Genomic DNA, 22,771 nt, shown 5'->3' with positions numbered 1-22,771 from the left:
CACCATTCCAGCATGCAGCTAGGCAGAGGTAGTAGTTCCCGGCATGCCACTATTGCCAACTAATAAGATCTCTGCATGGAGCTGAAATTCCAAGCGTAACGGCTTGTTTCATTCTATACAGAAATAGGGTCTTGGTGTTTCGATATTCGGTTAGTTCAGTTTCTACTCAGCTGCGCCACCATTATGTCGCGATCCATTTTTGGCTCGTCGTCGTCTATCTATAGACTAGTTGTATCAAACGAGATCGGACTTCCGTTGTTGCCTCCCTTGTATCTGGCTTGGTCTAGACCGTTCACATGTCTGTGAGTGGTTCGTTTCGTACTGTACCAAAAGAGGTATTTCTTCAGCTACGCTAAATGCTTTGCACCTAGATAAGAATGCTTGTAAGCTATATCGATCTGGTTAGATAAAATGTATATGCAAAACTAATCACACATTAGCGCCAATAGCCGAACTGACTATTGATTAAAGATAAGAACTGATCGTCAGAGTAGTATTGAGCTACAGAAAAAGATCTAATCGCGTTATTTTGATGAACCCAAATTGTCGCCAGTAGGCTAGTTTACGAACACTCACCAAACAGTTCAGCTGTGATCGGAATGCAGTTGCAAGTCACATATTTGCCATTCCGCCACCGCGTGGGATTCTCACATCAGACCACTTCAGCCGCACGAGACTATTGAATAGAATCTAGTCTCTTTTATGACTATGTCTCATGTAGTGAATATTCCTTCTTACGAGGCTGAGAGCTTTATATCAACGGGTCCGTCGATGTGGTAATTGTACTCCTCTTCTCCGTGTCCCCATCACGTTTCTTCTTTTTTTATTCAACGTACCTTCTCTTTCTTCAGCCCTAAGTAGTTATTCAAATAGCTACAATGGGGTTCTGGAAGAGACTCACAGAGTTCCTCTTCGTTGGAGGGGGCTACAATGATCAGTTCAGATTTACGTCTGACCACTCACTTATTGAACCAGTCAACTCTGTAGTCGACGTGTTTGATCCAGCATCTGTCGTTGGTGGCTCATGCAACACACCTGCCAACAGATCCTGCTGGGCTCCGGGTCTTGATATTTACACCGACTATGAGGAGGTCATTCCAGAAGGTGAAGTTCGAAAGGTTTGTGTCTCGACTCTGTTCTACACTTGACACATGCTAATGGGATGGTTTCAGTTCCATCTCGTGGTTGGAAATCATCAGATCTCTCCTGATGGATATTTGGTCGAGCGCATGCTGTTCAACGGGAGTTATCCTGGGCCAACTCTAGAAGGAAACTGGGGTGATACATTTGGTGAGTTTTGATATGAGTGAGTACAGACAAAGGCTTACAATGATAGAAATCACCGTGCACAATAATCTTACAAACTTCAACGGAACATCGATCCACTGGCATGGTATCCGACAACTGAACACCAACTGGATGGACGGTGTGTCAGGTGTCACCGAATGCCCAATCCCAGTAAGTCTGCTTCGAACAGGGCATCCAGCTGAATTCTAACAGAAATAGCCGGGCGAGACTATGACTTATCGCTGGAAGGCTACTCAATACGGTACATCTTGGTATCACAGTAAGAAACAAACCCCGATGATGATGAACAAGAACTAATATCTATCAGGTCATTTCAGTCTCCAATGTTGGTAAACGTTCCCTCAAGACGGTCTATTGCTAATCAAGAAGCAGACGCCGATGGATTGTTGGGTGCAATCAAGATCAACGGACCATCTAGCATGAACTACGACTATGATCTTGGCCCTGTACTCATCACAGATCATTTCCACAAGACAGCCTTTTCACAAGTCATGCTTGAGTACTTGGGTAAGCTCTTAGTTGAAGACAAAGACATCTCTTGCTAATTAGTACCTATAGGACGCCCCCCAGCACCAGACAGCATCTTGATGAACGGCAACGGGACATACTACTGCTGTCCAACGCCAAACAAAAACTGCGACAAGAACTGTGTAGGCAAGTCAAAACTAACGTCATTCAACTTTGAGAAAAACAAGAAGTACAAGATGAGTCTTGTGAATACTGGTGTCTCAACACACATGACCTTTTGGATTGACAACCACAACTTTTCCGTTGTCGCTACTGACTTTGTCCCCATCACGCCTTACAATACTTCTATTCTCAATATTGCTATTGGCCAGCGCTACGATATCATTATCGAAGCTAATGCCACGCTCCATGATTCAGCCAACTCCAAGAGGACCAACTTCTGGATGCATGCTCGCGACTGCAACAATGGAGGAGCTCGCTCGAACCTAGGTATTATACGCTATGACGCGAAGAACCAAAAGGTTCCTTGGACTCCACCTCCGGATGAGAAGCATCTCTGCTACGGATGTCTCGACGAGCTAGGCATAAACCTCAAACCTATTGTCAAGAGGACCGTCCCGCTCGCTGCAAATGTAAACTACCAGAATGAATCCTTCAAGGTCCATCTGGTAGGATATCCTGACGATACTGCCGAGAGCTCAACACTTCACAAATGGGTTCTCAAGGATTCATCCTTTTACCTTGATTGGGCCGAGCCCAGTTTGAGTCTTGTCAAGGTTGCTTACGAGAAAGACTGGAAGCATCCAAAGTGGCCCAAGGGCTACGAGCCTGTCAATCTCGAGTATACAAATGGCAGTTGGGTCTATTTCTTGATCGAAGGCAAGTTCAAGGAGTCTTTGCACAACATGCCTGGGCATCCCAAGATCTACAAGACGCAGGCTCCTGTAGCTCACCCAATGCATATCCACGGCCACGATTTTGTCGTCCTTGCTTCCGGTGACAAGGAGTTTGATGCAAGTACCGTCAAATTAAACACGATCAATCCACCTCGACGCGACGTGGCACTACTTCCCGTCAATGGGTATCTCGTTGTTGCATTCCAAAGTGAGTATTTCTCAGCCCGATAATTGTACAATTGCTGACATTTTCTCTAGTGAACAATCCTGGCGTTTGGCTCATGCACTGTCATGTAAGTCTTTTCCTATATGAACTCATAAACATTATCTAACTTTGATAGATCGCTTGGCACGCTAGTGGTGGACTTGCACTTCAGTTTGTTGAGTCACCGAGAGAGATTGGACCACAGTTCCAAAAGTCTGGTATTCTGCCTCACTACTCTGAGCAGTGCAACAACTGGGCTGCGTATTACACCATGTTTAACAAGAATGAGAATGCGACGCAGGAGGACTCTGGTATCTAGAAATATGTCAAGTTGGCTTGCCAATCTCTTCGAAACGTTACTGCGAGAACAGGACTAGTAAGAGATACATATCTAGATAAATAATGAGTGCCAAGTTGCCTTTAACATATTGACTCCATCTACCCCAACTCGAGTCACGATTGAGGCCAGATGCTGGCCCAATGATAGCACCAGCAATTAGAGAATGAAGGTAGATTCATGAAAGCAAGACGACTGTATTTCTCCTAGCAACTATGCCATGCGACATCTTTCTAGGTTATTCAATAGTTGCTCCAGTAGCTCGCGTCATCCATGTCGCCACGTCCAAAGAGTTCTTGTTCCATTTCATCTACCTGCTGGTCCTCCCACATGTCAAGACCCTCCTCCAATGTCAACAGTCTCTTGCCTGATCCTGTTCCGCAAGGCCCCAACTTGTTTGCCTTGTACTGAGGCTCGTAGGAGGGCCCGCAGGCATCAACTACGCGGCGCGCGCTCTCGTCCATAACCTTTTTCATCCGTTGGCCATCAGTGCGCTTTGCATAGGCACTGTAGAGTGCAGGTAGGTATAGAACATCGTTGACGCAGTACTGCATTGTCTTAGTGTCCAAGGGGCGACGGGTGAAGATATCGTTTTGCATGAGAGCCTTTACCTCCCTCTTGGTTCTGGTCCAGCGTTGGACCTCCATGGCATTTAGTCCCAGATCCCTCTCGACGCATATGTCAAGCCCGCGAACATAGGTCTTGTCACCAGCGCGGGACGCATTCTCGAGGAGTTGTATGTCCGTGACACCCGCGAGGCGGATCTGGTGGTGAGCCCAGAGAGCGTCAGCGTCATTCCGCACATCCCAGAGACGTTTGGTTGTTCGGGTATCTTCGAGGATAGATTTGAGGGTGTTTCCACTGGAAGTGGGCGTAGTGAAAGCGGAGTTTCCGAGAGTCTGGACATCGATCAGGCCTGTCACTCGTGTAGGATGGATGAGTACGGTTATGATGGTGAGGTTTCCGTTGCGACTGAGGTTGTTGCCCTCAAGGTCCAGATAGAGCGTGCTAGACTGAGAAATCGAGGAAATAAAGCTCAGGAGGTCTGGAAGGGTTGAGATCAAGATTGGTGACATGGCAGGAGTAGCCATTTTTCGTGTTAGATTGTGACTTGGTGATAGCTCGAATTGCGGTTAGTTGTGCTACACTGTTGCAAGGCTCGGGCAAGACTAAAGAAGAGGAAGAGAGTCTTAACAGGGTCATTTTTCCTCATCTATATACAAATTTCCCTCTAATTTACTCATTGATGCCTTATCTAGGCTTCCTCTGCTTGTACTTCTCTTTATCCGGCTGTTGGACCATCTTGCTTGCTGTTTGCGGTCTGTTTATAACATACACAAACAATGAAGTGGGCTGCCCAACAGTGCTTTTATGATGTGTGAGAATAAGTTTGCTCTATTGTCCCTATTTTTATAACAAAGCTACGCAGTGATTAACCGTCATACTTGGAAAACTACAATCATCAAACTGCATCTTCATTGAGTGCACTCGCTTGCTTCTTGATGCCCATGCCCAAATATTCAGCACCCGCTTGTATTACCCAATCATGTTGATCGTCAAAGGATCAGCCGTAAATTGTCTTGTCGACATCAGTTGACGAGTGACATACCAGGCTTTGGCAATTGCATCGACGTCGGCTCTAATTCTCTCTTCTTCATGCCGACGGACAAGGCGTTGGTCAATGATCTACTGCATCTCATCGAAACATTGGACCCGGACCGAGCATACCAATCCACACCACATTCGAGCAACTGCAACGGGCTCTGTGAGGATCTTGACTTACTAGAGACAAGCACGCAGTGGATGCCAAGACAGAAGAAGGCACCAAGTCATACAACATGCTTTCTTGTCCAGCAACCATGAGACACCTATTGTAAAGAGTGTACCTACCTTGACCTAACTAGTTCCATCCATGGTCTCTAAGTCCTGCGTAAGTATAACCTTGCCGCGACCTTGACCTCAATGTGCCTGTTCCACCAAAGCTTCAAACTCCGGTCTCAGGGTCCAACACAACACTTTGACCCGTCCGTTCTCCCATTCTTATAACGTAGTGTCTAAGCCCAGATCTCCTGACCCAAGCCATGGTCCACGGCACGAGCCGAGTCAATGCCCTCTGCACCAACACCTCTTGGTACCGACACCGACACAACCCGAAAGGGATCTATGGCAGCCATAAGAGATAAAAAAGTAGCTTCAATAAGCACTATCACAGCTCTAAAAGGAAAAACCATCTCATTGATGGACGATATCTCGGCTCTAATAGGTAAGATGATCCCTTTGATGGGCACCATCTCGGCTCGAACATGTAAGGGGATCCCTGAATAGGCACCATCTCAGCTCCAATATGCATTGTTGCAGCTCTGAATCGCATCAAAGACGCATTGATCTTCAACTAAATCAGCCTAGATTTATAGCCCGCCCAAAACAGAGACAAAATGTTTTAGTCCAGTGTCCTTCAGCGGGGAAGGGAGATGGCACAGCCGCTGTCAACGGTAGCATCGGTGAAGGTCATAGGGTATCTATTAGTTTCCGCCGGATGGGGAGACTACTTTTTGTTAGTGGTGTTTGGCCTAGCTCGATCCTTTGTCTTGGGATTAGACGTGCCGTGTGCTAAGTTTGCCGATCATCTGTTTGCAATGAAGTATTTATGTTTCAGCATGCAACCTTGATATTGCATTGAATCATGAACGTGTACTCCAGCTATTGTTAAAGAATGACGAAGCATTACATAAGCTTAACTGAACTCTGTCATTCTTGGGTTCATCTGTTGGCTGGATCACAGGCCGAGAATTTTCGGTAGCGGTACCGCCCGTCTGGTCTGGGCCTTGGGGATTTAGATGGCTTCTCAGTAGCGCGGCCACGCCGACAAAGTCTGGACTCGTGCTGATTGATCTGGACTTGTAATAGGCCCGGATTATTTTTTGTGTTACTTTTTCTTTATTGTGTAATCGAGATTTGGATGGGGGAAAGAATGGGGAAAAAGAAAGGAGGTTTGCCGATGATGTGAAGTGACGAGTGATAGGGCTGAAGAGCTCATCCGAAGTTGTGATGTGGTCTGTGAACAATGTCTAGAATTATGTCCGTGGTTCAACATGCATGGGCTCTTGATGTAATCAGTAGAAACATGCTTCGATACTGTGGATAATAGATAATCTAATTGGATTAACCCATACCTATTAACAAACACCTTGTCTATCTTCCCTCGTGTCTGTAAGACATTGATTGATATTACCGTTATCCTCTTGAATCATCGACCCCGTATCTACCCTACAGCCCCAGATATGCCACATGGCCTCCAGCTCAGGGGTCGCTTAGAACAAAGTCAATTACGCTCTCACTTGGACCGGCGCAACCATCCATCCGTGTCAAGCCAATCCAAACTCATTAATTACATACATTAGTCTTCCCAAGCTCGCGGAACTACTACCCGCACCAAAGAGATCCGAGCACCACGGATATCGTGTCCCGTGTGCTTACAGGAAGTGTGTTTCATTAAATCACCATGCTGGTGACAATTTGCCAATTTTTTCTGTTTTGTTTCATCGTCTGCATGCAACCTCTCAGCTACAACTCTCTCTTACGCTGGTGTGGTCCCTACCTTTGAGTCTCGTTTCAGAAAATGTCATGTGAGATGCCGATCTTTCGTCCCAAAAGCTTGGTATGGATCTCTTATCAACGGGGCTGAAGAGACTGCAGCATATCTCTCCGGCCCGACAGCGAAACATAAAGTCAATTAGCGTCCGAAGCAAAACGGTAATTTGATGGCAGACACGGGACAGACATTAATTATCCCGTGGGCATTATTCCCATTAATTGAAAATCTTTTGTATTTATCCGCGCGTTCCCAATCTCCTGGGTCCAACCGAACGGACGTAGATGCTCGTTCTGGTGTAGTATGCATCTATTTCCCCAGTATTTGTCCTAGGAGAAAAAATGGTGGCTTTTGTTAGTGTCTGCAGGGGCCATCTCGCGTGATGGGAGAAGTCCATAGTTCGTCAGTAAGCAGCCATTCAACTTGGCCAGAGCGTGTGTGTGTGCACCAAACGGCTGAGCGGAGAATGATGCCGTAGTTCTGTCTACAAGAGCGAGTCCGTGTTAGATCCAACGATTGGAAATCGTGGCGCAATGTCAAAGCCTCAGTGTCTGTATCTTGTTTGCACTGACCTCTTATCACGGGAGGGAAATGTCCGAATAGCAAAAAGGGTCCATCCACTATGAGAGTCAATGCAGGGGGACACAGTTGGACAGTATTAGGCAGACATCATCTGGAACTCAATCATGGAGGGTCTGTTTGTTTGTTATGCTAGTCGAGGTTAATTATAATAGAGTTTATACTTATCAGTAAACAGGCTTCAATATTCCCGAATGAGTGGTTGTTGCGCAAGCCACTATCGATTCGGATTCCGCGTTTGCTCTTCATATCAGCCACGGTATTCGGGAGGCGTAAGACTGCAAATATGTTGGTGGCTCAGAAGATCAATAGATAGCCATGTCTGGTGGTAAAATGTGCCGTGCCGTGCCGTCAAACTTCGGAGCACTTCCGTCCAGATTTCAGATTACAAGACAGATTTTCTATGAGAGCCGCAAAATGTGGCCCAGACCAGGTCAGGCCATGTTAGGTTCAACAACTGGGGAAGAGGATAAGCGAGGTGAGATGTCAGATTCAGATCCACAGACCCGAGAAAAGAAAAACGACAGTTCACATTCAACTCCACCAACAGTGTCAAACGTCTTTCTTTTCTTTTGTTTCTCTTCTTCTTCTCTTCTCTTCTTTTACCAGTTTGGTCTATTACGTGTATCCCATGTGGCTGGTGTCGAATCAAGGTGTTGGCGTCATTCCAGTTCCTCCCACATCCCACCTTCACTGTTCAAGATGGATGCAAGTCTCGGCTATCAAAAGACAAGCTGTAGGATTAAAATCTAATCTGAACATCCAAGGAAAGACAAGACAAGTCTCAGTTATAGAACAAAACGGCTGTCAAAATGGCCTGACATTTTCGTCATTTGTCTAAACGTTTACTCCTTGCATGTTCCCCCCCAACCTCGACTGTTAAGCAGGGAGAAGAGGATGGCACTATTACTCTGTATAGATAGTGGACAATCGAAAAAGAAGATTAATCACATTCTAGCGAAAGCAGATACTTGGAATGAAAAGCGATATCCCCCAAAGTTAAATGGTAATTAAACCTCGTGTACTGGAATGCGGTTCGTCGCCTTTTTCCGAAATAGAACTCTATGAATGCCGTTTGCGAGAGATTCTGGGGGGGCGAAGCGAACTTTACAGCACCAATAGAGACAACTACAGCACCGATAGACTTGTCCCTAGCACTACAGAGTTTGGCGGTCCCAGAAGTAAAAAGAGTTGGTGCGGCCGCTGCAGTAGGTCATGAACCCCATGTACTAGCCAGGGAACGGGTTCCGGCTCTTTGGGATATGCATGCCTTGGCATGTGTCAATTCGTCACTGGCAGAATTGACTCATCACAGTTTTCACAGTTACTCTTTCTTGCATCATGAAATCAGGGAAAAAAGCAAAGATAAAACAATGGTGAACAAAAACAGTAATGCGGGAGGCCCAAACGGTAACCCACCCGCCTTTCCCCTGTCGATTTAGCGAATAACCCCCTGTAAACTACCACCTCATTTGCGACAGGTTGTTGTCTATCATGTAACGAAACGAACTGTTGGTCTCTCCCTCTTTTTTTTTATACTTTTTTACTTTTTTCCCCATCTCCCTCGAAATCCTACTCTGACAAGGGAGAAGAAACATCCATCTGTCCATCACTTTATTTTGTAAAAAAAACGCCCCCTTTCTTACCTCTGGTGGAGATGAGGAACTTACACCGGATCGAGTATCGCGCGGGAGATAAGCGTCGAGCTTTGTTAGATCCAGAGTAAGAGTGCAGACCAAAGCAAAGGCTTATTGTGTAGACGAAAAGGAATCCAGACCATTGGCGCCCTTGCATATGTACACTCCACGTGGCAGTTGGGTTTTCCATCAGATGAATGTTTATACAGTGCACCAACACTTGGTGCCGAGGCAGATTTATGCAGGTATTTATTAATGGCACATATGGGCGAGGATGAGTGAAGAAGATAAACACAGCAAGGATGACGTCTATACCGAGGCATAACTATAGATATGCGAGGCTGTTTAATTGACGGGGCACAGTTGGAGTGGACTACCGTTTCCCATTGATGCAACACTATATCGGTAATAGCAAAGATTGTCGATGCCCCCATTTGAGCGAGGTCAGGGTTGACCACGGGCTGGTCAGAGAGAGCACCACCGAGTGTACTCTGTACTTGACAGACAGTCTCAAGGGGTCCGAGACATAAGCGCACCGTACAAGCAGGGAGTCTATACGAATACCCATACCCGAAGGATCCAACCAAGGGAAACATCATGCCAATCGCGATATCTGATCGAATACCGTAATCAATTTGTCAAGAAAAGGCCTCTCAGTCCCCTGTCCTGGTTTGGCGTCAGGAACGTCTGCATTTCCCGAGTTGTTAGCGGAAAGTATAAGGCCATCCATCACAGCTCTAGTTATCCAAGCTTCAAGACGCCACTGCGAGCAGAATACCACCACTCAGCCTGGTTCAGCGACGTGCACACACGCTTGATCCATTTCTTGTTCACCCTGCAGTAACGAAATGTCTCAGTTCAAGAGAGGGTGGCAATGTCGTTTCCGTTGGATGTCTACCGAGGATGTACCGGGGTTGCATTGATGAAGATAGACTATGTATGTACAGAGTACCATAGTTGAGATGGGGATGCAGCATAAACCTGGTCGATAATTACGAGATGAGATGAGATGAGATGCTACCCTGAGGTTAATTGGGGATCAAGTGTTTCCGTACCTCGGTAGTCAACTAATCTGTATCCATCTGTTCATCATGCTTGGGTCGGGATGGTGTGGTAAAACGCCGTCTCTTTTTATTACTATTACTGCAATTATCTACCACCATTTATTTAGCTGTGCTACTCTACTCTACAAATCGTCAACCTACTGAGCTGAGCTTGGACGGCACCGAAACCACCCCCCGACCCCCCTAGCAAAGCTTATTAGCCCCCCTGTAAGATTCGTGGCTTTTCTTCAGAGAGGTCTCGCTCGCTCTTTTGTATCACCGTTTTCTCACTCTTGTGCACGCTCTCTGTCCGAGCGCGCATCCATCTATTGATTATTGTGTATTGTTGCACTGCAAGTTATTGATTTGTCATATTTGGGTTGTCCCTCGCAGGTAATGGCCATCAATCTCGTGCTCAACACCATGTATCATCGTCTTGCAGTATCATGTCCAGCATGTCAAGTGGAAGGCCTTGATTTAAAATAAACCCGGTTTAATAGCATAATCGATACCTAAACTTGTACAAAAACAGTAATCAACCCCGTCTGGTCTGTCAATTGACAGCAACACTGACAGAGATAAATCCCCAAATGGCACTTGTTGACGACCAGGGGTACAACCCCTCCCATGTTTAGACCCATGTCAAAGCGCCGATCTACTACTGAAGCAGGGGTTTCCCTTCCAAATCACATCGATCATTTTTTTGTGTCTGTAGGGAGAGAGCGCGAGAAAAAAAGAGAGCGACAGACGAAAAAGGGAGTGGCACACCTGGTCCTTGTTCCAGGCAGTCCACTCCGGTAGATCCGTCTACGCAACACCAAGCACCAAGCACCAGCACTAGCACTAAACCTGTTGGACAAAAAACGCCTCTCCCCTTCAGCTCTAGACTAGAACCCTTGCTTAGTTCCAGACCGGGTAGCATAGAGCAAGTCGCATACCATACTCCGTACGGATACTTTCCAACTAGGGTCCCCGCTAGATTACAGTGCGGTACCTGACCTGGACCTGACCTGAAAGCCTGAAGCCTTGCCTGGTAGAGAGCTGACTGGCATGTTATTCCGCCTTCTCGACATACAAGATATGCTTGGCTTGCGGCCTCGACTCGACTGCCACCACAAGACCATACTCATTCTCGATTAAAGCGCCATAAAGCCTGTTGCTCCCGCTTTCCACTTCCCCTCCTCTCCTCTCCTACTACTAAGAGAGCCCATATCCTCCCCCCCTCGCTCTTTTCTTCTTCTTTCTTTTTAATAATGACCACACAAATCGCTCCTCTGGGTCCTGCTCCTGCTATTCCTGCTACTGACAAGGAGTACTCTTTCTTCGAAGCTCTCGCTCTTGGTCCAAGGGAATCCTTCTCGCTCGTCTCCAACGAAGCACTCGGTCTCCCCAGCAGTCCAACCAGCCCTACCAGACCTACAGCGATATCTGAGCAACAACAACAAAAGTCACGGTCACCACTGCTGTCTTCTCTCCCTGAGCTCACTCCGTCCGGTCGACCGGCCACACCTCCTCACACCAAGAAGCGCCTCGCGCAAGTTTCTGCCCAGGCTTACGTTCCCGCTAGTCCTTCAAGGAGCGCTACAGTGCTACCCACACCAAAGTCAGCCACAGCGCCGCCATCATCCTCTCTCAAACAGGCACCCTCTGTCACCACCTCGTCTGTTCCTAGCAACACAGCTCCCCGATCGCTCAACAGCAAAAAGAGCAACGTCATGGCCAACACAGTAAAAGCCCAGGGCGCATGCCTGGAGCTATGCCACAAGACCACCGCCCTCGGCGACCGCATCTCGGTCCGCATGCTCGAGTACCTCACAATGGTGACGAAGCAACCCCACGGCCTCGACGTCCTCGCCCACGACTTCCTCGACACCTGCGAGATCCTCTTCTCCATCGAGGCCGGCCTCGGCGAGTGCATCCGTAACCAGCAGACCTTCCCCGCCGACGTCATCTCAGAGCTGAGCAAGAAGTTCCGCGTCACACAAGCAGACTTTCAGCTCCTCGATCAGATGCTCGGCAGGTTTCTGGAGAATGAGCGCAAGGGCACCATGGGTCGCATGCGTCGTGGATGGGGTCGCATCTTTGGCGATAACGATATCGAAAAGATGATCAACGCCCTCGGCCGCACACGCGAGAGTCTGCGCATGAGCGCTCTCATGTTCCAGTGGAGTCTCGGCAACGAAAAGATTGAGAATGAGCTCGGTATTGGTTACACCGGTCTCGCAGCTGCTCTCGACCGCATGGACTCCCGCGCTGGTGTCGCTCCCCGATCAAAGGTCTCCGACGCTGGCGGTTCTCAGTACAGGCCGTCTTCCGCCTCTGCTCATCGCGGTATGGAGGGCCATCAAATGTCCATCAACTCACAGCCTCCTCTGCCCCCTCTACCTTGGGCTGGTGGTGGCACTGCTTCTCTACATACCGATACCATGGCTGCGTCTATCCACAACGATGCGCGCTCATTCAGCGGCCATCATCAACCCAACGGTGCCAGTTCAGTGCACTCCAATGAGCGATACCACTCTGGCACAACAGCTACCTTTGATCGCATGAGCACTTTTGATGAGCACCACGAGACACGGTCGCAGCACACTCAAATATCAGATAGCGAAGTCTCTCTTGAAGAGCTTGCCGGTCTTGATCTCAACGGCGGCACCAAGACTGTCCGCATCAAGGCCGACCCCTTCAGCATGCCCCGCTGGAACCCCCGCAACACTGTCGGTGCTGACGCCGCCAACCTCAAGACAGCTCTCATCAGCGCTGTCCGCGGTAAGAACCACAAGCTCATCGAGCAACTCCTCGACCGTGGTGTTTCCCCCAACACAGGTCCTGATCACCTCGCCCTCAAGGAGGCTGTTCTCAACACCGACTCTGAGGCTGTCCGTCTGCTTCTTCTCTTCGGTGCTGACCCCAACGGTATTGACCGCGATGGCGTCACTCCTCTCTTCGCTGCTGTCGAGAGATCATTCATCGCCGGTGCCGTCCCTCTTCTCAAGTATGGCGCCGATCCCCGCTTCCAAATCGGCCCCGACAACGAGACCGCCCTTGCTGCTGCCTGCATGGCCAACAAGGTCAACTTTGCTCATCTCCTCTTGATCTATGGAGGTGACCCCAACCAGCTGACCGCCACTGGCGAGACGCTCCTCAGCAGCGCCATCAACAAGAAGACGCCCAAGAGGTTCATCGACCTCATCCTCGACTACGGCGCTGATCCCGACGGCAAGAGTCGCGAGGGAAAGACTGCTCTCTTCGAGGCTATCCAGAACTCTCGCGTCGACATCGTCCAGAGTCTTCTCGACCACGGCGCTGACCCTAACTTGCCTGGTCCCAAGCACATGCTCTGGCCCTCGACATACCAGTCAGCATGTCTGCAGGTCCTCCTCAACCACGGCGCCGACCCCAAGAAGGCGCCCGGTATTATGGAGCTCGCCGTCAGTGTCAACAACATCGAGTCGGTCAAGATTCTCATCAACGCCAAGGTCGACCCCAACCTCAAGAAGGATGGTGTCTACACTCCTTTGTGTACAGCGATTCGTGACAACCGACCCGACATCTTCCACCTCCTCCTCGCCAACAAGGCCGACCCCAACGTCCCTGCTAGCGAGTACCCTACATTCAAGTGCATTACTCACAACCGTCTTCAATACCTCCCTCGTCTTGTCGAGGCTGGTGCCAACCTTTCTTCGCCCAAGGGTATTGTTGAGACTGCTGTCAGCGTCAACAACATGGAGGCTCTTACATGGCTCCTTGAGAAGGGCATGAACCCCAACGACAAGAACCCCAAGGGTCACTCTCCCTTGACGACCGCCATCCGAGAGAACAGGATCGAGATGGTCGACTACCTCCTCAACAACGGCGCCGACCCCAACGTCCGCGGTCAAGACTGGCCCGTCTGCATGGCCGTCCGCAACCCCCCCATCCTCAAGCGCATTTTGTCTGTGCTCGCCGAGCCCCGCGCCTTCAAGGGAGTCATGGAGATGGCCGTCGTAGCCAACCAGCTCGAGTCCGTCAAGCTGCTCCTCAACGCCGGCGTCTCAGTAGAAGACAAGAACGGCGGTGTTTTCTCTCCTCTCACATCCGCCATCCGCGAAGACCGCAAGGACATCGTGTGGTACCTCATCAACGAGGGCGGCGCCGACATCAACGCCCCCGGCGAGCATCTCCCCGTTGTCAAGGCCCTCCGCCGATACCGCGGCGACGGCGAGATCCTCGAGTTTCTCCTCGAGCACGGCGCGGACCCCAACAAGTTGTACCGCGGCTGGAACGGCGTCATGCAAGCCGTCGAGAACGGCGACGAGCAGATCCTCCGTCTCCTCGGTGAAAAGGCCGGTTTTGATCTCGATGTCAAGGATGAGCTTGACCGATCTGCTACCGAGATTGCTGCTTCAAGAGGTTGGGAAGAGGCTGTTGATATTCTCCAGCAGTACGCCATTACAAAGTCGCCTTAATCTTTTATTTTTATCGGTCATGTGTTAGATGATGAATGCTTTGGGTTTCTGGTTGGGAAATATCTTGGAGTCTGCGACGTTTCTTTATTCGTTTGGTCACTGCGAACTGTTTCTCTATCTGCGAATCAGTTCTTTGTTTTCGCTCGGTCCGGTCATTGGGAATTTGCTTGTTGCTCGGTCATAGGGAATTTCTTGGAAGGGTTCTTCTTTTTGGGTCTTTTAACATACACTATATCCTCTTTGTTCTGGCTTTTATTGTCTTTTGTTTCGATCATATCCCATCTTCACCAAACGCTGGTACAGTAATAACTGGACCGAATGTACTTGCTCAGTCTTTAGACATGCATACTTTTTTTTTGTCAAATTAGTTATGATAATATATATCAACTCAAAATGAAGCTCTACTCTACAATATGTTTCTGTCTGGTTATTGGTGAATGTGACGTGAGTGTAAATGTTTGAGGTGTGACCATGGGAGAGTTGTTTCAGTGCAATTTGTTGTTTTAGTGGAATGTTCCAGGGACCAACCACTGTAACACCACCTATAAGAACAGCACAATTCAACCAACACAATTCCATGACAACACCTTCATCAATCGCAACTCGACACTTGACATAATTCATTCCATCTATTATCTCTCTAAATCTACAGCCTATTTCCCATATTTATATGCACACTCTTAATCTGCGTATACGCCTCCAACCCGGCCTCACCAAGCTCCCTCCCAATCCCACTCTGCTTAACACCTCCAAACGGCACCCTAGGATCACAATCCTGACTACTATTAATCCAGACCATTCCCGCCTCAATCGCCGCAGCGACTCGATGCGCCTTTTCAAGGTTGGTCGTAAACGCCGCAGCACCTAGACCATACGTCGTATCATTCGCTAGCTCAATAGCTTCCTCCTCTGTCTTAAAGGTAGAAACCACAACCACTGGTCCGAAGATCTCTTCGCGAAAGACGCGCATAGAGGGCTTCACGTCGGTGAATACTGTGGGGGAAATGTAGAAACCCTTGTCTGAGTTGTTGATCTTGAGGGGACCGCCGCCTGCTGCGAGTGTTGCGCCTTCTTTCTTGCCAATCTCGATATACTCTAGGATTCGCTCGTATTGCACCTTTGATACCTGCGGGCCCTGGTACGTTGTCTTGTCCCACTGGTCACCTACTTTGCTCACCGTGTTGAGCGTATCGATGAACTTCTTGATGAATTCTTCATAAATAGTCTCTTGCACGAGAATGCGCGATGTAGCGGTGCAGATCTGCCCCTGGTTGGACATGATGCCAAAGTGCGACCATTTAACCGCCTGGTCCATCTCCGCGTCGTCAAACACGATCAAAGGCGACTTTCCGCCTGTTTCGAGGGTGATGTTCTTGAGTGTCTTTGCTGCTACGCCCATGATGTTGGCAGCTGTCGCTGTAGACCCTGTAAATGCGATCTTGTCCACTAGAGGATGTTGCACTAGGGCTGCGCCTGTGTCTTTGCCGAGACCATTGACGATGTTGACCACGCCAGGTGGGAAACCGGCTTCTTTGATGAGTTCGCCCAGGACTAAAAGACTTAGAGGTGTTTGCTCGGCTGCTTTGATGACGACTGCGTTTCCGCAAGCTAGGGCTGGACCGAGTTTCCACGTAGCCATGGAAAGAGGATAATTCCATGGAATGATTTGCGCGATGACACCGATGGGCTGACGAATGGTGTATGCAAACTTTTGAGGCGTCGTGTTGATAGTTTGTCCAAAGGTCTTATCAGCCCAGCCGGAGTAGTAACGGATAACGCCAACGGCTTCAACGAGATCGTTCTCGAGAGTCTCGATGTACGTCTTTCCATTATCCCACGCATCAATAGTAGCGAAAAGCTCCCTCTTGGACTCAATAAGGTCTGCGAGACGGGCCATCAGTTGGCCTCTGTCTGAGGCGGGAAGGTCTTTCCATGAGGAGTGGCGCAGGGCTGCTTTGGCTGCTTTGACGGCTTTGTCGATGTCTTGGGCGTCTGCTGCTTGGACGGTAGCGATTTCATTTTCTGTGCTGAGGAGTGTTAGTGAGGGTTAAGTGAGATGAGGTGGGGGAGGGGCTTACGCGGGGTCGATGGAGGTGAGGGTTTGGGAACTGGATGATGAGACGAATTCGTTGTTGATGAAGAGGCCTGTTGGTTGAGACCATTTTACGCCGTTGGGGGCAGTGAGGGAGATTGAGGGGGGAGACATGATGAGATGAGTGATGTTGTGAGATGAGAGGTGAGATGGATGAAGTGAGGGTCTGGGGAGGAGTCTCTTGTACTCTTGAAGATCTTGACTGATGATCACTCTGATAGATACAGACTTGATCAGAATGGAGAGCGGTTCCGTAGCGATGGCTTCGCGGTGGCCTTCTCTTTTTAAAAACACGCATGTGGCCATCACCTGACGGACAAGATAGGGAGGTGAAGCCTGGGGGGACATCCACTGTATTTACAGCGACCCCGCACTAAACATTCCCCGCAGAGGGGCCGCTTTCAGTGGGTGACGCTTTATCGCGTCTCTCTTAGGTTGCTATCACCAACAGTTCAAGATAACATTATTACTTGATCACCACACTCAAAGATAACAAAATATTGTTTATTTCAAGTAGTTACTCTTCATTTCAATCCTCAAATCTTGGCCTTCGTAGCATCTGCCTCTTGAGCCACAGCTCTAGGAATCTCTACATCTAGTCCTGTCTCGCTGGGTTTCCACCCCAAGACTTCTGTAGCGCGACGGGGCTTGCTTCGTGCGTTACTGCCGAAAAAGACTGAACCTGCAGGCAAGGCAGAGTCTACTTCGGGTTTCCATAGTTCTTCTACTTCTAGTGTGTTGATGTGTCCTTGATCTTTTGCTGCTTGAGCTACCTTGTCTGAGATGTCGGCCCAGGTCTGTGAATGTTAGTAATTGTGATAAATCTGTACAGTGGTGGGTGCTTACAATTTCGTTGGAACCGGGAAAGTAAATTCCGTTTTCTCCCCAGATCTTTTCGTCATTGTTACCCTTGACTGCATTCTCTGTAAGAAGAATAAATAATTTCGCAAGATCTGCAACGTGAACGTTTGTCCAAGCTGCGAGACCTCTACCCGCTCTCACAGCGTGGCCTCGTTCAAGAGCAACCTTGGCCAAAGCGGGGATCTGCACGCTGCGCTGCTTGACAGGACCTTGTCCCTTTCCGTAGATGATGGAAGGAAAGACATTGGCGGTCTTGATAGAAGGTGTCTCATTTGCGATTTTAAGGATGTAGTTGTCTACCACGCGAGAACCGTGGCTGCGGATGAGATCGTTAATTGATGAGACAGCGTCCAGGTCATCCCAGACAGTGTCGGATGGTTCGCCGGGCTTGAATGAGGGAGAGGCGAGATCCTTGACTGGAAGGAGACTTGCGCCCGAGATTTGAATCAAGTACGCTGTTCATCATTAATGGGATGTCCGACACTGATTCAGTGGTCAACTCACCGCTTGACTTGTTCTTCAATGCTCGGTGAATGGCCTGCAGAGAGCCAATATGCTTGTTCGACGCGACATCTGTCCAAGTCAGCACCACCACCAACACCTCTCGTGAAACCACGTACTCAACACAATCTCGGCCTTTCCAGCCTCTTGTTCCACGAGTTCGCTGTCATCCAAGTCACCTACCACAGTGCGCACCTTGGGATACGCCTGTGCGATTGTCTCGGCGGCGTGGCTGCCGCGCACAAGAGTGGCGATGTTGTACTCGGGGTGCGTTTTGGTGAGCTCGCGAAGGAGCTGGCCACCGACGTAACCCGAAGCACCAGTTCTGCAATCATTGTTAGTAAGCGCGATAAGTAAATGATGTGGTTGTGGTCTCACAGAAAGATGGAAGTCATTTTGTTGTTTTGGTGTGAATTGTTTAGGCGGTGATGCCACTAAAGATTCACTGAGAGGGGTAAAACTATTTATGCCTACAGTGAGATTTACCAAGATTATTATTACAAATCACGACATGGCGGGGAATGATGACCTTGACCTTGATTGATTGCCAATCCAGTGGTTTAATAATGCATACACCTATGTAGTATATGAGTAATGGTCGTCGCGGAAGCTTACCCTTTTCAGTGACGACTCCCAAATAAATGTCATGCTCCACTATTTACAGCTTCGGGTCGTCGAGACTTGCCTGTTTTTGACACCAACACCAAAATGATAGTCATGGAGTATAACGGATTCGGTAGAGATAGAGACAAAAGAAACATATAATAGACACTGATCAACGATACATTCTCAAGTTAATATTATCTATTCTCAAACATATTCTTCAAAATGGCTCCTCAAGAACTCACAGGCATTCTCGTCGCTCTCATCACACCCTTCAAAGCCGACGGCTCTGTTGACTATGAAGCCCTAGACGCCCACATCCAACGACAAATCAAAGCTGGTGTCCACGGTTTTGTCCCCGGTGGCAGCACTGGCGAATTTACAGCTTTGACCGTGCAAGAACGTAAAGATGTTCTCGCCCAAGTCGTCAAGTCTGCAGCTGGCCGTGTCCCCGTCGTCGCTGGTATTGGCGATCTCACTACCTCCGGTGTCGTTGATCTTGCCAAGCACGCTGCTGATGTTGGAGCCGCTGCTACCATGATTGTACCTCCCTTTTACGATGCTCCCAACTTGAAGCAGCTAAGGGGTATGTTTGAAGAGATTTACAAGGAGAGCGGTCTTCCTATCATGTACTACAACATTCCCAGCGCCAGCGGTGTTAGTCTATCACCAGCTGAGATCGCTGGTCTTTCAGAGGTTGGCGTCAAGTATCTCAAGGACACATCTGGCAACGCCCCTGCCCTTACAGATCTTCTCTTCCACCACCACAACACCATCACAGCGCTCAACGGATGGGATACTCTTACCTTTTACGGTCTCTGCGCTGGCGCCAAGGGATCAGTCTGGGGCACCACAAATGTTCTCCCCGAATTGTCAGTCCAGCTGTGGAACGCCATCGCTGTTGATGGCGATATCAAGAAGGGTCGTGAGCTGTGGAGCAAGATTTTCCCAGTGTGCAAGTTTCTCGAGGCGCATCATTACGGAGCTGGTATAAAGACGGGTATGGAGTTGCAGGGTTTCAAGACGGGTGGGTTGAGGAAGCCGTTTGAGTTGTTGGAGGGTGAAGAGAGGGCGGAGTTGGCGCAGCTTCTTAAGGATGCTGGTGTTACTTTGGCTTAGATTAATGGTATAGGGATGTAAAGAAATAGTAAAATAGACAAATTTGGAATTTCCAATCGTTGCTTCTTGTGGTCTTTGATGTTTCTTGGATGGGATCCGAGGCGGCTCAGTATATCCGGTGCCGGGTAGGATGGTTCAATTATCGGTCTATGAGTTATTCTGCGTTGAATGAGGGAAAACAACGAAAACAGAATCTTCCCAGTCTTGGATCTTGTGATAACAACCTTATTGTCTAGTAGTAACGAATATGCATTGACTGGTGGTTATATATGGATTCTTAACACCAACTCTGACTTTGCTCTACACCGTGTAGCTCAAGGTCATGGGTCAAAGAAGCATGCTGTTGTATCATGTACTGCCTTCATTTCTGGGGTAATCCTTCAGCGGTCACTTCCTTCTCTCCTCCGTATCTTATTTTCCCTCTTCAATATCTATTACTATTGTTGATTTCTGAAAAAGATGAAGGATGTCTAGTTGGGTACTGTATACACGGGTGCAATCTAACGCGGCTGCCCCAGGCCAGAGAAAGTCAAGACTACTCCTGGGAGATAATAACGACCTAGGCAACATTAAATGCATTTGGGTGTCTGTATCTGATAAATCTTAACCAAAGACAATCTCTTAAATACCGACAGTGTGTCGTTATATACAAAACATTCTTCACCCCTAGTAGATACGCTACAAACCTGAGAATACCAAGACAGGTCACTCACTGAAAACCTTTAAGCCTCATTTGCGGTCGCGATGAATCTCCTCTGGGATCGTCCATCATGTCTGTGCATCGTCCGAGGAATAGAGTGGATCAACGCCTAGACATCAACCTGGCGAAACGTGGAGGCCAAGAAGTTCGGATATCTGGACCCCGACATCGATCTCTTGGCACTTGGCATCTCCATCTACTTGCCTGATTCGTGAGTTTAGTCGACGGAAGAAGTGATTTAGTCGAAGGTCTAGATTAGAAGGGTGTCGTCCGAGGAAAGCCGTGGCTTGTGATAGTTCACTTATCTTTGTGGATAGGGTAGGGAGGCAGGCGGATTACTAAAAAATAGGGACTTAAAGTCGTACAGACGAAATCATTAGTCCACCCTTAGGCCATACATATACTAAGAGTGATCTAATATTTTATCAACCACTAAATCAGTACCGGTTTTAATGTAACCCACCTGGGAGGTCAAATACCTGACTTGGTCCTGGTTGATATCAGCTTTCAACTCTGTCGTGTGATTCATCCTTGGCATCTATTGCTACTATAAGACGTCATGTCAGTTCCGTAAATATTGATGATCATGGATGTCGTTGGAGAAGGCTACCTAAGGGTCTTTGCCAGGATGAGTCTATCGAGGCTCGTCGTCACTCGGCCCTCTCAACTCCACATGATACCGAGTCCACCGAAGGACAGCTCGTATTATATGGGGCAGTATGAATACTGTTACGAAACAACCTCTAATAGAGTTGCACGGCCACTTGGACTCAGTCCAGACTCATAGACCAAAGTTGACAGTGCAGATCATCAGATACACGTGCGTTGGAGATCCAAACCATCCCTGCCACGATCACACAATTACCTAATGAAAGACCACAGACGTTTTAGAGAACGGACCCGACTTGTAATCAGGCCAGATTGCAGGATATTGTGTGTTATATTCCACGAGGGAATTATTTGCATGATACCGTGCTCAAGCCATCGGGTCATGGCCCGTGTCTGCACCCATACTCATATCGGATATTGCAACACCAAGCATGAATTGTTCTATCAGTGTCGGATGATTTGACGATGTTGTGTCGTTACGGAACATTACCCGTTGGTCTTACTATCGGCGGTTCCGTTTAGGTTACTACCGTTATCGGAAGCGGTTCCACTGGCGACATTAAGTTTGGATAGGTTGACAACGGCTGAACGATAAACTGGGGAAGTGTCCGCTGGGTTTCATCTACCGTCCCGACGCTTGCCGTTATCAACGTCGCGTTTAGAGTGCTAGATAAAAGGTAAAAATGCCTCGTCAATCTAAACTCGCCTGTGACAAGCCAGTGCACAAGCCCAGACTGATAACAACTCGCGGAGGGTTTCCCGATGGGATTCCGTCGGGTCAGTCATGCAATCCTCCCCCCCTACACTAACCCTTACAGGGATAAGGTAAGTAACCCCGAATTGTGATATGTAACTTTGCAAGGGAGGGAGGGAAGCGTTGACCAACCGTAACGCGTATGCGCGAAATAATTCGTTCCAGAAGGATACTGCTTACGGGTAAATTGGAGTCGACAGCCTCACGCTGCGTCTGCCGAGGAAGAGTTTTTTTTTGCGTGTGTCGGGAATGCCGAGACTGGGAATATGCGTCTCCAAAGATTCTCCAATTCGGAAGTGAACCTGACAAAAGATGAGAGGTGAGTGTTTCTGTAGCAGCACTTGATATGGAGGATTTATCTTGTTGGACCATGGGTAGATAAATGTAATTAAAGGCTCTCCTGATTCCACAAAAAAGAGGATATCGTGTGCCTGTCCATTCGTCGTGTCGTTACGGAATGTTGGGGTTTCTCCATAACTTTGGAGACGCCGCGCCGGATCGTGTCCCGATTTTCTTTGAGTCTCTACTGGGGTAAAATGATGGGGTAGAAATTAGCTGTAGGTAATGAAAACTCAGCCTCTGACGAGTAAGAAGGTGTACGTACTCTCAGCTGTGGAGAGTAGGCTCGACTCGCTAACAAGGAGTCTACGAGTTAAACCACATCCACAACATTGTGGAACACTACAAACGTCATCGTCTAGGACCACCTTGGTTTTCTTTTACGTGATAGCTTCCTCTCTGTCCTTGTAACTATTGCTAGCAATCACCTCACCTTTTGACATGAGACCCTCTTTCTCCACGATTTCATCGTCCTTCCCCATGGGGGAGACAGTCATAGTCCAGATGCCAAGCTCTTTGCTCTGTAATAATAAACAATTGATGTTCATCATCACTGTTTATCAACGTCTTCTCCACCTTTGTTTCCAAAATACACGCTATACCAACTCGGGGTTCTACTATCTCGGGCACAGCGAAACGTATTGGAGGGGGGGGGGGGGATCAGAAAAAAAGAAAAGGGTTTT

The 22,771-nt window shown here is 48.4% G+C and overlaps 6 protein-coding genes across 6 annotated transcripts, besides 2 other annotated features; 3 read left to right on the top strand and 3 right to left on the bottom strand.

The window, feature by feature from the left end:
• Positions 1 to 878: 878 nt before the first annotated feature.
• Positions 879 to 3,196, top strand: FPSE_06882 (uncharacterized protein; the record flags this gene model as incomplete). The annotated part of the gene is made up of 9 exons (XM_009260000.1): positions 879 to 1,118; positions 1,173 to 1,290; positions 1,337 to 1,458; positions 1,507 to 1,567; positions 1,616 to 1,633; positions 1,681 to 1,815; positions 1,867 to 2,880; positions 2,931 to 2,965; positions 3,014 to 3,196. The coding sequence occupies 9 exons, from the start codon at positions 879 to 881 to the stop codon at positions 3,194 to 3,196; spliced, it is 1,926 nt and encodes a 641-aa protein (XP_009258275.1).
• Positions 3,197 to 3,456: 260 nt separating this feature from the next.
• On the bottom strand, positions 3,457 to 4,305 carry FPSE_06881 (uncharacterized protein; the record flags this gene model as incomplete). Its single annotated transcript, XM_009259999.1, has 1 exon — positions 3,457 to 4,305. One exon carries the CDS (start codon positions 4,303 to 4,305, stop codon positions 3,457 to 3,459), a length of 849 nt encoding a protein of 282 aa, XP_009258274.1.
• A 3,641-nt stretch (positions 4,306 to 7,946) lies between these two features.
• Positions 7,947 to 7,989: a microsatellite.
• Positions 7,990 to 10,018: 2,029 nt separating this feature from the next.
• Positions 10,019 to 10,039: a microsatellite.
• Positions 10,040 to 11,318: 1,279 nt separating this feature from the next.
• On the top strand, positions 11,319 to 14,510 carry FPSE_06880 (uncharacterized protein; the record flags this gene model as incomplete). Its single annotated transcript, XM_009259998.1, has 1 exon — positions 11,319 to 14,510. The coding sequence occupies one exon, from the start codon at positions 11,319 to 11,321 to the stop codon at positions 14,508 to 14,510; it is 3,192 nt and encodes a 1,063-aa protein (XP_009258273.1).
• A 646-nt stretch (positions 14,511 to 15,156) lies between these two features.
• Positions 15,157 to 16,716, bottom strand: FPSE_06879 (uncharacterized protein; the record flags this gene model as incomplete). The annotated part of the gene is made up of 2 exons (XM_009259997.1): positions 15,157 to 16,537; positions 16,589 to 16,716. The coding sequence occupies 2 exons, from the start codon at positions 16,714 to 16,716 to the stop codon at positions 15,157 to 15,159; spliced, it is 1,509 nt and encodes a 502-aa protein (XP_009258272.1).
• A 422-nt stretch (positions 16,717 to 17,138) lies between these two features.
• FPSE_06878 (uncharacterized protein) lies at positions 17,139 to 18,359 on the bottom strand (the record flags this gene model as incomplete). Its single annotated transcript, XM_009259996.1, has 5 exons — positions 17,139 to 17,399; positions 17,449 to 17,918; positions 17,968 to 18,036; positions 18,084 to 18,289; positions 18,343 to 18,359. The coding sequence occupies 5 exons, from the start codon at positions 18,357 to 18,359 to the stop codon at positions 17,139 to 17,141; spliced, it is 1,023 nt and encodes a 340-aa protein (XP_009258271.1).
• Positions 18,360 to 18,792: 433 nt separating this feature from the next.
• Positions 18,793 to 19,686, top strand: FPSE_06877 (uncharacterized protein; the record flags this gene model as incomplete). The annotated part of the gene is made up of 1 exon (XM_009259995.1): positions 18,793 to 19,686. The coding sequence occupies one exon, from the start codon at positions 18,793 to 18,795 to the stop codon at positions 19,684 to 19,686; it is 894 nt and encodes a 297-aa protein (XP_009258270.1).
• Positions 19,687 to 22,771: the final 3,085 nt, after the last annotated feature.

Source organism: Fusarium pseudograminearum, chromosome 1 (genome assembly GCF_000303195.2).
Source record: "Fusarium pseudograminearum CS3096 chromosome 1, whole genome shotgun sequence".
Classification (NCBI taxonomy): domain Eukaryota; kingdom Fungi; phylum Ascomycota; class Sordariomycetes; order Hypocreales; family Nectriaceae; genus Fusarium; species Fusarium pseudograminearum.
This window is presented reverse-complemented; position numbering and strand designations above follow the sequence as displayed.